Source organism: Cygnus olor, chromosome 7 (genome assembly GCF_009769625.2).
Source record: "Cygnus olor isolate bCygOlo1 chromosome 7, bCygOlo1.pri.v2, whole genome shotgun sequence".
Classification (NCBI taxonomy): Eukaryota; Metazoa; Chordata; class Aves; order Anseriformes; family Anatidae; genus Cygnus; species Cygnus olor.
In genome coordinates, this window is record NC_049175.1 from 17,238,737 (window position 1) to 17,251,928 (window position 13,192).

General features: G+C 48.6%; 1 protein-coding gene across 3 annotated transcripts in view; it reads left to right on the forward strand.

The window, feature by feature from the left end:
• Positions 1-394: 394 nt before the first annotated feature.
• LOC121073179 overlaps positions 395-13,192 on the forward strand; it is a 31,412-nt gene continuing 18,614 nt past the window's right edge. For 2 of the 3 annotated variants that reach the window (XM_040563916.1, XM_040563915.1), the window contains exons 1-2: positions 395-751; positions 10,713-11,566. In XM_040563916.1, coding sequence (XP_040419850.1) covers positions 703-751; positions 10,713-11,566 — 903 coding nt within the window. In that variant the 5' untranslated portion in view covers positions 395-702. Of the gene's footprint in view, positions 752-786; positions 917-10,712; positions 11,567-13,192 lie in introns of those variants that run through there. The other variant, XM_040563917.1, reaches the window with a different exon arrangement.

The window sequence follows — 13,192 nt, forward strand, 5'->3', positions numbered from 1 at the left end:
TTTCTTGTGTGTGCTAACAGCATGAGCAAGGCTGGCTCCTGGCACAGCACTATGGTGCATGCAGCCGTGCCCAGGGTGAAACAGAGCCCTTCGTGTTTAAAGCTCACTGCACTGGGGTGGCACTATGAACTTGCCCATGGAAGCTCATGTTTGGGGCCGTCTTGCCATGTCCCTCACCCCTCTTTCCCATAGCCTACAGCCCTAGGTACAATCAAGGCAGAGTTTTGCATTATGAATGCACAAAACTTGGAATTTAAATGGGAGAGGAGAGAAATGGGAGAGGGAGAGAAGAGGAGCCCACTCCACTCTCGCTCCTCCCCACCCAAAGCATTCCAGCCTTTCCTTTCCTGCCACTTGAGAGGGGGGTTGTTTATTGACATTATGCAAGTGCTGAAATATTTTTCCTTTTGCTTCTCTTTTCTTCCTCCTCCCCCCTCCCTCCTCTGGGGGTTGCAAAGGTAGTTCAAACCCCTCCAGTCATCTCGGCTTATCAGCCGAGGGAGACGCATTCCTCAGGGCTGCTCCCTTTATAAGCCGCTGCTGGCCGCCCGCCCGCCGCTCCGCAGCCCTCGCCGGGAACCCAGCTCCGCTCCCGGCCATGTCCTAGCCCGGACCCCCGACCCCTGGCCCCGGGGGGGACGCTCTGCACCCCGGCGACGATGCCGCCAGCCCCGGCCCCGGCCCGGCTCTGAGGCCGGCGGCATGTTCAGCTGGCACCGGAGCTTCGCGCTGGCAGCGCCCTGGAGGCGAGGTGAGCCCGGCCGCCCCCCGCGGCACACCCCCGGCCCCGCTCCTCCCTCCCGGCCGGGGCCGCCCGGGCGGTGCCCGGCCCGCTGCGGGCAGCACGGCCCTGCCCGCCCCGCCGCCGGCCCGATGCTGCGCTCGCTGCTCTCCGGCTGCCTCTGTCCCCACGCAGGTAAGGCGGCCCCGGCGGCTGCTGCGCCCCCTCCCCCCGGGACAAGCCCCGCTGCCCCCGGCCCCGCAGGGAAGGAGCGCGCCTCGGGAAGGGCTTGGCTCTCCCTTTGGGAGAGGCTGCTTTGGCATCTGGGAGTGTGGAGGGGCTTCCGAGAGGCAGGGGCGTCCCGGCTCCGAGCGGGTGAGGGAGGGCAAACTGCTTCGGGAGAGGGGAAGGAAGACGGGATCAGCACCCGCAGGGGCTGCGCGCACCCCATCTCCTCGGGCATCGCAGGTCTGCCCTCAGCGCTGCACACCTGCCACCGCTCCGGGCATCAGCTGGAGCATCCCCATCCGACAGGGATTGCCACCAGGCTTAGCGGTTTTATTCGCTCCCTCCTCTTCCATGGAATTGTGGTGAGCCAGGCAGAAAAGGCAGCTTTGGTGCCACAGTGAATGAGTTGTAACTTTGTAAGCTGATGTGATCTCAGCCTGCCTTTTTCAGGCACGATGTGTCAAAGAACATTTTATCCCTTAGCCAGTTCTGTAGGATTTGAGACCACAAGCCTGGGTAGCAGAATCCCCTTGGCATTCCTGCGTGCCCATCAGCTTGACTTGTACCAGCTGGAAGCAGAGCCTGTGGTTTGTCCCCACTGACATGGCTGCACTGCATTGGTTTGCTTGGCATGGAGGTGGCTGCAGTTTGCCAGGGTCTCAGCAGATTTTGCTGCACAACAGCAGGACGATAAAGATGTTGCAAGGCACTGTGTTGGAGTGATTTTGCTGCCTGGGGTCCTGACTTCCCATCTGCATGCTGAGCTGGGACTGCTGCAGGGCAGGGAGCTCCTGCAGAGCCACCACAGCTGCTGTACCAGTGGGCATCCCCCCAGCGTGAAGGACTGGCTTGAACAGAAAGCTGCTCTAGAGCAGTGCTGCTCTGAAACCACTCCAGCGTTGCCACAAGATGCAGAGAGTGTTTGAAGAGATGCCTTTTACAGAATGGTGGAAACTGCTCTTTTTTTTCCCCTAGGTGTTATTTGGCCATGAACTTGTTTCTCAGTGGTATAGCACAAACCTCCCAGGAGGGTTGGGAGCGGAAAGGAAGCTTGTTCTTCCACATGGAAGTGTCCCTCATCACCCAGACAGCCCTATTGTTCTGGGGATGGTGGAGGACTTGGTGAGGGGAACAGACTAATCACACAGGGCACAGAGGAATCAAAAGAGAGATTCAGCTAAAATCTAAGAAAGAAACAGGAAGGGCACTTCCTAATCACTTCATCTGGAAAGGGACATCAAATATTATTTGCATCTCGGTTTGGGCCCCATCTCTATACGGAAAGAGCCAAGAATTTGCTGTTTCTTGCAAGTTTTGTGGCAGGATCTTTAAAGTTGCAGATAGAAATGCAGCTTAGGAGACAGAATACAAACCAAACAATGTTTTTAGAGTGGCAGCTCAGTACCAGATATATAGGCTGGATCTGGCTCTCATTGTTGCAAAAGCCGATGGAGCAGAGGGTATCAGGCTGTCAGGACCTCTCCTAACAGCAAGTTTGGTCTAACACAGCTGCAGGGTGCTGCATCACCTGCCTCTCCTTGTCATCTGGCCCCAGAGAGAGCAACAAAACCAGGAATCCTCACTGCTGTCATTGCTACCATAAGATTTGGGACATCCTCTTTGGTACAGTTATACCTGCCTACTACTACCTTGTTTGAGCTGAAGAAGCTCTCCAGGGTTTTACCTAGGGACAGCAATGACTGCGCATGAAGAATGGGTTAATAGCTCCAGCGACCTTTCTGACACCATTGGTGAGTTCCTTTGACTTCAGCAGAAGCATTGGGGTCTTAATGACTTTAGTCTGTAGGGCTATTGAACAATTGTTTATCCAAGCTTATTATAGGCAATAAAACCTGAATTACTACATACCTGTCATCCCTGGGGGGCAAGTTCCATCCCTGCAGAGGGCCTCCTGTCTCCCAGCACGTTTCTGGCCAAATACACCTTTATGATATGAGGTGGCTTGAAAAATCAGACAGGCAAGGAATGGTCTTCTAAATTAAGCAGTTTTGCCAAGGCATTTTCATTTTCTACTCAGATGTGTTATCAAGCTGCATACTAGATAACTAGTTACATTGCTGTTATACTTGCCTGTTTGTGAAACAGAGGTAGAAATAACTATACAAATTGTATACTACTACTATAGTAATAGTTTAATAGTTATAATTGTATACTATTAATATGTTAAATATACTAATATTAATGCATTAAATATATTAACAATATAAATATATTAAATATACTAACAACAAGCATATACTATTACTACTACAACACTATTATAATAGTATACAAATTGTATACTATTACGTGTTACTATACTGTAAAAGATACTGTCCTGTTTCCTTCTGTCACATTCCCACATGAAGGGACGCAGGACATACCAGCAGTTGTCACAGCTCTGATGAGGTAAAGGTTAGTTTCTGCAGTGTCCCCAGTCAAGGAGGCTAGAGCATTTATGCAAGACTATTTCTGATATTTCATCCTAGAGACAGCTATCTGAATATGAAGAAGTTCACCAGGAAGGCCTTGTACCTACAAGACTTCCCAGTGTGTTTAGCTCCATGCAGTAGGTTCGGGATCTTTCCTCCGTGCTAGCCTCCAGTACCTGCAATTGGCCTAGTATCTACTCATAGCAGATCCAGGGGCAAAATAAAAAATAAAATAAAAACCTGTTTTGAACCTCCCTCGTGAAGGAGGGCACAGGAGTGTCCATGGAGAACAATTCTCAGGTCTTTAGCAAGAGCTGTGATCCTTCCTGATGGAGCCTCCCCAAAAAGCCCCATAGGTGCCTGCTGGAGCTGAGCCACCCCCTTCCCAGGAGCGGTTATGAGGCAGCGCAGGGAGGATTTAGGCATGGATCCTGTGCACTGGAATTCCCCTTGGCCCGATTTCCCTTCTGGGCTGTGTATTGAGAGAAATAAATTGCAAGAGAAATTCAGTAATGAGTGGGTGATGCTCTTTAGCTGGTGCTATGCACAAGGTCAGGTGTCAGCCTAAAAATGGTGGCTGCCAGCCTGCACAAGTACCTGATAAACCAGGTGGCCTGTGGGGACCTGCTGGGCCTCAGGACTCTGCCAGAGGTCACTAATTTATCAGACCTGTTGCCCTGTTTCAAAAACTTAACAGGTCACTTGGAATCAATAGGAGCAAGCAGTAAAAATGTCAAGTGGCCTCACTACTTGGAAAACGATTTCCTCTTTAGTTCCCCCAACTATATCCATCAGTAAACAATCCATCTCCAGCTCATTGCTCCTCAAATGCCTGAAAAGAGCTATCATTATCTCCTCTTCCAAAACATACATATTAAAGCAATGAATGCCTCTTCAGAGTCCTTGAACCCTGTTATCTTTCTCACAGCATTTATTTTATATGGAATTATCATTACCTGCTGCAGCTCTAGGGTTATCTATGTTTCTGGTCACATTATATTACCAAACTGTCATCCAGAGGAACTTCACACACTTTAATAATTGTGAGACTGGAGAGCACCTCAGAACCAAACTATCCAAGATCTTTCTGTTCAAGGAAGGACTGTCCAAGACCTCAGCTTGGTCTTAACCTTTCCTTTACATTTGACATTTCTAACAAATCAAACCATATTTATATTCCCCCCAAAAAATCAAATGCATTTTGGTTCCCCAGCTGAATATAAATACAAATTCTGAGAACCAGGTCTGTCACACAAATATTCAGCTACCACATGGGAATACATTCCTCTGCAAATATGGGTTTGTCAGTCACCCCCCGCCCCCCCCCCCCAAAAAAAAAATAGCAATTTTCAAGCCTTCACAGATTTCCACCCCTGCAGATGGAGGCTGTAACTGGTGAGCTGAGGCCACAACACCTTCCCATAAGCTCCCCTAGAACTTCCAAGACTCCAGATCATCCTAATTGCTTAGGAAAACCTCTTGCTCAGATAGGGCAGCCCAAGACGCAGCGCTGTGCTCGTAGACTAGCTTTGCTTGAAAGACTTGGTAATGCAGAAACTTTGTGCCCAGTAGCACCCCCAGCATCACCAAGACTAGGATCTGGTCTTCAACAGACGTCAGGAGGTGGGGAAATCCTCACTCCATGGGAGTTGATGGAAAAACTTCACAGAGCTGGATTTCCTTCTCAGAAGGTCAATCAGGGAGGGGCTGCTGCTTGTTTTTCCCAACAGCCTAAGAGCGATCCAACTTTTCTAAGTACAGGACTCCCATCCATGCAACAACACGGGACTGTGTGAGAGAAGCCATTGCCCAGCTGCAGAAGTAACAGCTCCCGTGCACCCTGCGTCAGGGCCAGCTGGTGGGCCAGCACTCAGGAGGAGGTGACAACCCAGCCCCACCTCCCGGCACATATGGTGGAAGAGTCAGCAGCAAAAAATGCCTATTGTTTCAGAAAGGAAGTGACCCTTTTCTCTTAAATGCTGGGAAATTGAAACCTCATCACTGGTGAGGAAAAAAAAAAAAAATCCCCTCTTTGCAGCAAAAGGGAAATGCCACCTGAGCTGTGCTGCCAGCAGTGTTAGAGAACATAGCAGGCAACAGAGCTAGAGGGAGGCTGTAAAGGAAGGAAAATGAGGGAATGCAAGGACAGAGTGGGAGAGGCAGCCTTTCATTTCCAGGTCATGAGCGTGACTCCACTTGCTAGCCAGTGCTGCCTTGTAATTCTTCACAAGCTGGTACAGAGTGATTATCTCTTAGCGTGTTACCTGGAGACCCCAGCACTATCACTGAGCCTGCCCTGCATGGGACAGGACTGAACCCTTGGCACAGCTGGAGACAGATGTGTTACTACACAGGCTGTGTAGGTCCTCCGTGCAGTGCCAAAACAAAAAACAAAACAAAACAAAAAAAAGCCCTTTATGGGGTTTTGGAGGTGTATCTTACTCCTGTGCTCAGAGGTGAGCAGACTGGTGGGTCTGACTTTGGTCTTCCTTTGCAGGGCAGCTGTGCACAATTCCTGCTGCCCCAACAACTCAAGCCATTGGTGATGCTCTTTGTTCCTGCGGCACACTACAGCTGGGAAGTACCAGCCTTCCAGGCTTGGATCTAGAGAGAGTTGTGTGTCTTGTGGTAGGCAGGAGCAGAAGAGGCTCCCTGAGCTCCGCAGGACTGCTCACCTCACTCCTCTGCCAGGGACTGCCAGCCTCAATAACCCTGCCAGCACAGCCTGCTGTAGAGGGGTTTGTTCTGTACGTGAACCTTGCAGTAGCTCTAGGGACAAGCAGAGGGCTTTGATGGCTCTAATGCTGCTATCGCTTGTAGCACAAGTGCAAGAGAGAGAGAGAGAAACAAAGCATGGCTCCATCTGTGTCAGTGCACAAATCAGGGTGAACATTTTGAGAAGACAGATGGACACAGATCAGAAGGGAGGAAAGCAGCACCATATGGTTTACAGCGTGGTATGATCAGAAGCATTTGCACAAAATGCCAGCTCCTCCAGAAGCTTTGTACTGCCGCTAGCAACAGTCACCCCACTAACACCCTGGCCCCTTCCATCACCAGTCCTTCCACTAGCCCAATAATGCTACGATATGACACTTGAGTCAGTACATCAGAGGCAAAGGCAAAAAGGCAAAAGAGAAAAGACTAGACTTCAAATATTTTGGAGTATGGGGATTTAAACACAGGCTGTTGTTTACTAGAAGGTTTGGAGCTTTCGCAGGAGTTGGGTCTGGGCAGGACTGGGAATGCCTAGGAGTTTTGTCTAGACAGTTGTCTGTGTGTTTTTCTTACACGTAGCTTACTTGGGATAAAGAAATTGCTTGAAAGCATTTTCATGCTTAGACACCCATCCTCCTTCCTTAGGTCAGAGATCTCTGTATTAATGTACTAGGCTGTGCCCTGGCAGCTGCTGGTTATTGTGAAACAGGAAAAATGCACTTGGACTTAAACCTCCAAGGAAAGGAAAGCTCTGGGACTTAAACCCCCAAGGAAAGGAAAGCGGATGTGAGAGTAATCACCTCTGAAGGATTTAAGCCTCTCTGCCAGGCTTTGCTAACTGCCAACAGAGAAGTATCCTAGAAAGCAGTTTGGAAGTGAAGCAAAGCAAAGTTCTAGAGATTTAGCTGGGATACATCAGTTCCTTTCACTCCCTACCAGTTACCTCCAGATATTAGCTGCTGCACTGTTACTGCCTCCCTGTTAGGGGGAAGCAGCCTTATCCTCCAGCTCTGCAAGTGCAGGAAGCCCAGCAACTTGCCCAAGGTTATACATCATCAATCACTGTCATTTATAGACGTATTACAACCCAGAGAATCCTGTTTATCTCTAGTACAATTAAAGAGCCATATAACCCCACGAGAGGGCTACTAAGCAAGTAGCACAAGTTAACCCGAGACAACACTTGGTCTGGGCATGCATTGCCAGAGATGCTGCAGGAAGCTGTATTGATTCCTAAACATGCACACACAGCTCTGTCCCCCCCAGCACTGCCTCACCAACATCCCAGCCAGCTGTCTGAATGCTGGATCTTATGGTACCTTACCCCCACCCCAGCAGGGGTGTGGAAAACCAGCCCAACGAAGAGAAGCAAAACAAAACTAAACATCTTGGCTGGTTTCCCAGGGAGCAGCAGTGTCAAACCTGGCTGGCCTCCAGCACAAGTAAATACATCTTACCAGCTTTAATGCCACCCTTCAGCTCTCTGAAGTGCTTCACACCTTCTTTCAGAAGCCGCTGCACAGCCCTGTAATGCTACCCCCGCAGCATGCTCCATCCAGCACCAATCAGGAGGCCACCTGCCCATCTTTGCTCTGGCCCCTTTGGTGTTGTTGGACAAACACTTGCAGGCTAAAATCTCACCTCACAGTAACTATCACAACGTTGTTAGGACCCCACCTAAAGAGCTAATTTATAGCAGCTGACGGTCAGGCCAACTTTTTTTTGTGAGCTGCACAGGTGAACTTTAATTGCACCATTCTAGGGTTTGTTGGCACCGTGTTTCAAAGAGCTGAGCATTGTTGTTTGCCTCTTTCAAGATCTGTAGCAGAAACAGTCTGCATCATGGAAGGCCCATGGTTTAGAGTCCATAACCCAGTTAATGAAGAGGAATAAGAGACTACTACTTATGTGAGGTGAAGCAAGAACTCCAGTTTCAGGTTGCTGCCTTTATCACAGTTGATATCTCTGCAGTAGCATGGATGACCTTGCTGATCATGGGAAAGTATCATTGAATGAATGAGGATCAGGTGCCTAAACGTGTTGCAAAATCCTGCTGTCTTTTGCATCCATTCTAAACGTGTGATGGAAGATGATAACTTTTTGCATCATCACAAGGGGCTGGGAGGATAAATCAGAAATAAATCAAGCACTGTGGTTACAGGGCCGGTCAGTGACAAGATCAACGGTTTGCAGCCTACAACAGATAAACAATAAATTGTTGTGAAACCATTTGATATTGCTAGTGGTCACGGGATGGGGACAACTTTCTCAGCTCTGGAGCTGGTGGAATTGAGGGGACCTTCTCATGAGGGTCAGGGGGTTAATCTCTTTTTTATTTTTTCTATGTCCACCAAACTTTGCAGTTCACATTGCAGCTTTAGTATTCATAAGAGATATGAATTAAAGCATCTGACATCTCCTTCTGTAAGCAGCAAGACCTCATGTTATTACACTGCTTCCTGATTTCAGACAAAGAAATATTTGTGTAGGCCAGGGTAAAACCGGTTAAGCAAGAAAAAAAGGGGCAGGTTGAAAGACAGTGAGAGAATCTCCAATCAAACGAGAGCATGGCATGATTAATAAGTGAAGGCAATCAGATTCTGTGGGAATAGACTACTACTGCGTTCAGTCATTCCTGGTAGGAATGACAGCTGCATGATTTGCTCTTAAAAAGAAAATGCTGCACAACAACTGTTTTCCTTCTGACTCTTGGTGGTTTTGTTGTGCCATCAGGGGTGGTGATGCCATCCAAAGATCCTGCTAGCCTTTTATTTTTCAAGCAGGTACAGCGTTTTGCCTCCAGCTGCCAAGAGAGGCTGGCAGCTGAGCTGGGAGATGCTTTTCACTCCCAATCAGTAACGACTCAGCTCCACCACCTCCCTCCAGGACCTGGCACCAAGGCCCCTCTTACTGTCAGTGTTTTGCTGTGCATGAAGCTGTGAAGCAGGCTCCCTCTTCCTTGTCCTCAGTTCAAGGTCCACCACGCTCACCCCAAGAGGAGGTGCCCTGTTTCACAGACAGCTCCCGATGATGCTTTCCTGTAGCTTTTCCATAGGCAATGTCTTTCTCTTGTCACCCATCCCAGCAATGCACTGGTGTTGTGTTGCTGACAGTCCAGCACTGACTCAAATGTGGCTCTTTGCAGTGGAGAGATGCCTGTGAATGCTGTCAAAGGAGGTGAGTGTAGGTCTGTATTGGATAAACAAGATCTTTTATACGGGGTTAAAAGCACTACACGCTCATAGAAAGCCCCAAAGAATTCCCATCAGATAGGATTCTTTATCACTCTCAGCCTTTTTGAAAATCCAGTGTGAAATATTAAATCTGTGCCTGCTGATGAGCAGTGAAGGGCATGTTTCAGTGGTGTTCCAAGAAATTCTTAAGATCAAATAGAAGGAATATTTAAATAAAGTAGAAAATGACTCATATAATAGCGAGCTTGGACTTGATGAGTAAAATTCTCTCGTCTGCTGACATTGCGGAAAGCAAGCTGGAGGAGGGAAGGCTGGAAAATGGGTTGTTTCAGAAACAGGATTTTTTCTGGGTTCCCATGAAGGAGGGCTGCACAGAGCAGAGCTCCCTTCCAGCTGGGCTCCAGACTTCTCTACCTGCTCAGGGACAGTTACGCTGCCAGGAGTGAGTTTCTGAAGCAGCTGCAGGTTTGATGCTAGGCAAAAAGAAAGGAAGGTAGGAGAGGGGATTGAAAGGAAATGAAGTAGGAAGTAAGATATCCTGAAGTGTGTGTGTGCATTGTAGCCCTCCGAGGTACCCTGGGTCAGATGGTAATAAGGGCTCAGAATTCTGCTCTGTGAAATGCTAGATCCAGAAAAACAGTGAGAAAACCTGGGCCAGATATTCAGCTCATGTAGGTCAGCCTTTCATCCAGAAGCTGTTCAACACTTCATCCACATCACTGCATGAAATAGCTGTGATGTGGAAATGCGTCATCTTTGCCCACGTGCAAAAACTCATGAACAAAGCTGCTCCCATACCCTTTCTCTTTACAAGGAAGGTAAGAGTTCATTTAAAGAAATGACTTCATAGATAAAGCCATGCAGGGACTGAAAAAGATCTACAATGCCTCATTTACTTTTCCTATCAGTACTTGCTTTTCATCACCTGTACGTGTTCAGAGCACTACTGACCAAACAGTTTGCAAATTACTTGTTGCAGCCTGAAATTCACTCAAATCTCCAGAAATACATATTTAGTTTTGCACTTTTTTTTTCTGCTTCTGCCTCAGAATACATTTAATCAGAAGAAGTAGTTTAGCCTTAAATTAATGTCTTATCTTGTGCTTCTCTGTGTCTGCATGCAGGTAATGACTAAAATTCATGTGACTCCCTGTACTGTTTCCTACCTACCTACTAAATCAGAACTCTGCATTTATGACCCCCCCTGAAGGACACAGTGTCTGTGAAACAAAACACTTCTGTTACAACAAAGTCTACAAGAAAGTCTCATATAGCTTAAGAAAAACAAACCAGGGCTGCCCCCTTCTACTGCATTACTATATAGACAGCTTTCCATCTCTCATCCCTCAGGCAACGCAGTATAGATTAGACCGAGCTTTGCAGCCCCTTGTGACTTTCTACTTGTTTTCCTTTATGCAGGTAAGAAGAGCCCACCTGCTGAGGACAAAGTAGTGCTAACACACATGAAGATACTGAGCAACGAAGGAATTCAGAACCCAGCACTAACACCAGAGGCTCCCACTGATGCAGCCTGCACTGAAGAGCCCCAACTCCCCGGTGCCAGCCTCCCCCAGGACTGCCAGGGAAGTCCCAATGTTGCAGCCCCGGCGGCAGACCCAGACTGTGCAGATGCCCCGGCAGGTACAGACTATGTAGCCACACTGCCTGACCTCAGCACCTTCGAGTCCAAGTGCCAGCTTCACAGATTATCCAAATTTGAATCTGAGGACTCAGGAGTGGAATTGCCAAGCGGGGCTAATTCTCCATCGACGCCAACAGGTTCAGAGAAGAGCTTTGTGCTTCACAACAGAGACTCATTTTGCGACTCGGGCGTGCTTAGCACCTCTTCTTCTCCAGAAATTGACCATCTGATAATGAGAACATGTAAAGAATGTGCCAGAAAAGTCAGCCACCAAGGTCCAGAGAGTGAAAAGCAAGCAGAGTACTACAGCCAGGAGTCTGATGCTGTGCAGGTTCCTACAGCTCCCCTTGACAACTTCGGTGTCCCTCAGGAAGGAGAAGATCCTGATGAACATTTTGACCAGAGCGAAAGGCAACCTCTGGAAAAGGAACCTGCACCAGAGATGAGCCTACCCAGGGAAAGCACTCTTCCCACCCCAGATCCTGTAGAAGAGCCAAAGACAATTGCGGACAATTACCCAGAGACCTTTGGCAGCATGCAAGACCTTCAGATCCCTGGGCATCCGCTGAAGAAGTACCCCACAAGTGACAGTCTGGATGAATACATGGATGAATGCTGTAGACTGAGTGAGGTAAGGAAGGCACCTAAACTGCATCTTGTAGCTAGGCCTGTCTAAATACCTCAGTCAAGGTTCTGTTGTCTGCCTCAGGTCAGGACACGTCTGAGTTAGAAAATCTCCCCTGAAACTATTGTGAGCAGCAAATCATGGCAGTTGATGTTTAAGGTTTCTTTTCATAGCAGTGAAATTCTGAAGTGATTCCCGTGTAGTCTGTAGGTAAGGATGACTAACAGTTTGTGAGGTTCCGGTGTTTCAGAAAGCTTTAGATTAAAGCATGTGCTTGCGTTTGCGCATTAAGTGAAAACTGTAAGGTAAGCCACACCACCTCTGATACATGGGGTGGGAGCAGAATACAGTTTCAAGGTCAGGTTATTCCTGTTCCTGGGAAAAGCTGAATGGTCGCTGGGGCTCTGAAGTTTGGAAATAACTCATATAAAGGGTAGTTCATTTCTGTCCAGGCCTGAAGCTGGCTCAAGAGCCAGCTCTTGAATATTGAGTCGACAGGGAATTAATGTATAAATTCAAATCTTTGCTGGGGTAGAGCTGGAGCTCACGCTTTACTTTGCTAGAACAGCTGCGATGGAAACTCCTGTGTTCAGAGACTGACCTAACTGCAAAGACATAATATCTTCAGCAGCTTGTCCTACTCCAAACTTGCTCTTTCCCCATTAACCGGGTACACTGTGCAACACACAGGAGAATAAAATGCCCTCTGTGCGCCCTCTCCCACACTGAATGCTGGCAAGCGCTCAGGCCAGAGCTGTACACGGAGCCCCACACGGACGCGCTGACAGATCACAGGCCTGCTGCTGCAGGGGCTTCCAGAAGCCGATGACAGAAAGATCTCATTGCGGGGTTAATGCCTGACTGAGAGCCAGACCGAAGTCCCCATGGGCAGAGGGAAAGGAGAGGGCAGGCTAGGTACAGAGGGACACACCAAACAGTGCATAATGGCAATTTTTCAGACAGATACAGCACACTGCTTTTCTCTCTGCTGCTCGTTTTCCTTCTGCATCAGAGCAGCAGGGCCTGCCACTCGCATTTTCTTTTTCACTTTGAGAAGGAAGAAAGGGGCCAGAAAAATGTGATGTATTGAAGTCTTGGATTCTAAATACATATTTAAGCATCCTAGCTGCCTCCTATTTTAGAAGGCTTTAGGTACTTGGATGCCTTAAGAAAAGCCATTCTGCCAACATTTCCCGTGTTTTGAGGAACTGTGGTTTCTGATGGCTCGACCTGAAAGATGACATGGGGAGCAGTTACCAGAAAGTGCCACCCCAAGACCCCGAAGAGGCAGGATGTGTCAGAGGCACTGCGGAGGGAGCCACTCCTTGTCTCAGATCAGGCCTGGGGATGCAGCCTGCAGGATCAGAATCTGGGGCTGCGTTACCATGGCATGCCCAGCCATCGCTTCCCATCCAGGGTAACAGTGATGGATTGGAAGGCAGAGAGAGCCAAGTGAGAGGTGCTGCTGTGCACATAATGAATGTATTTCACCACGATCTCTCTGCCCAGGCCCTGAACCATCAGGCGATGGCCATCCCCTCCAGCAGGCTAAACCCTCCCGAGCAGTGAAGAAGGTCAGAGATGGCTCTGTAGGCCAGGCCTGTCGCCATTAACATTGCATGTCTGGGTGGC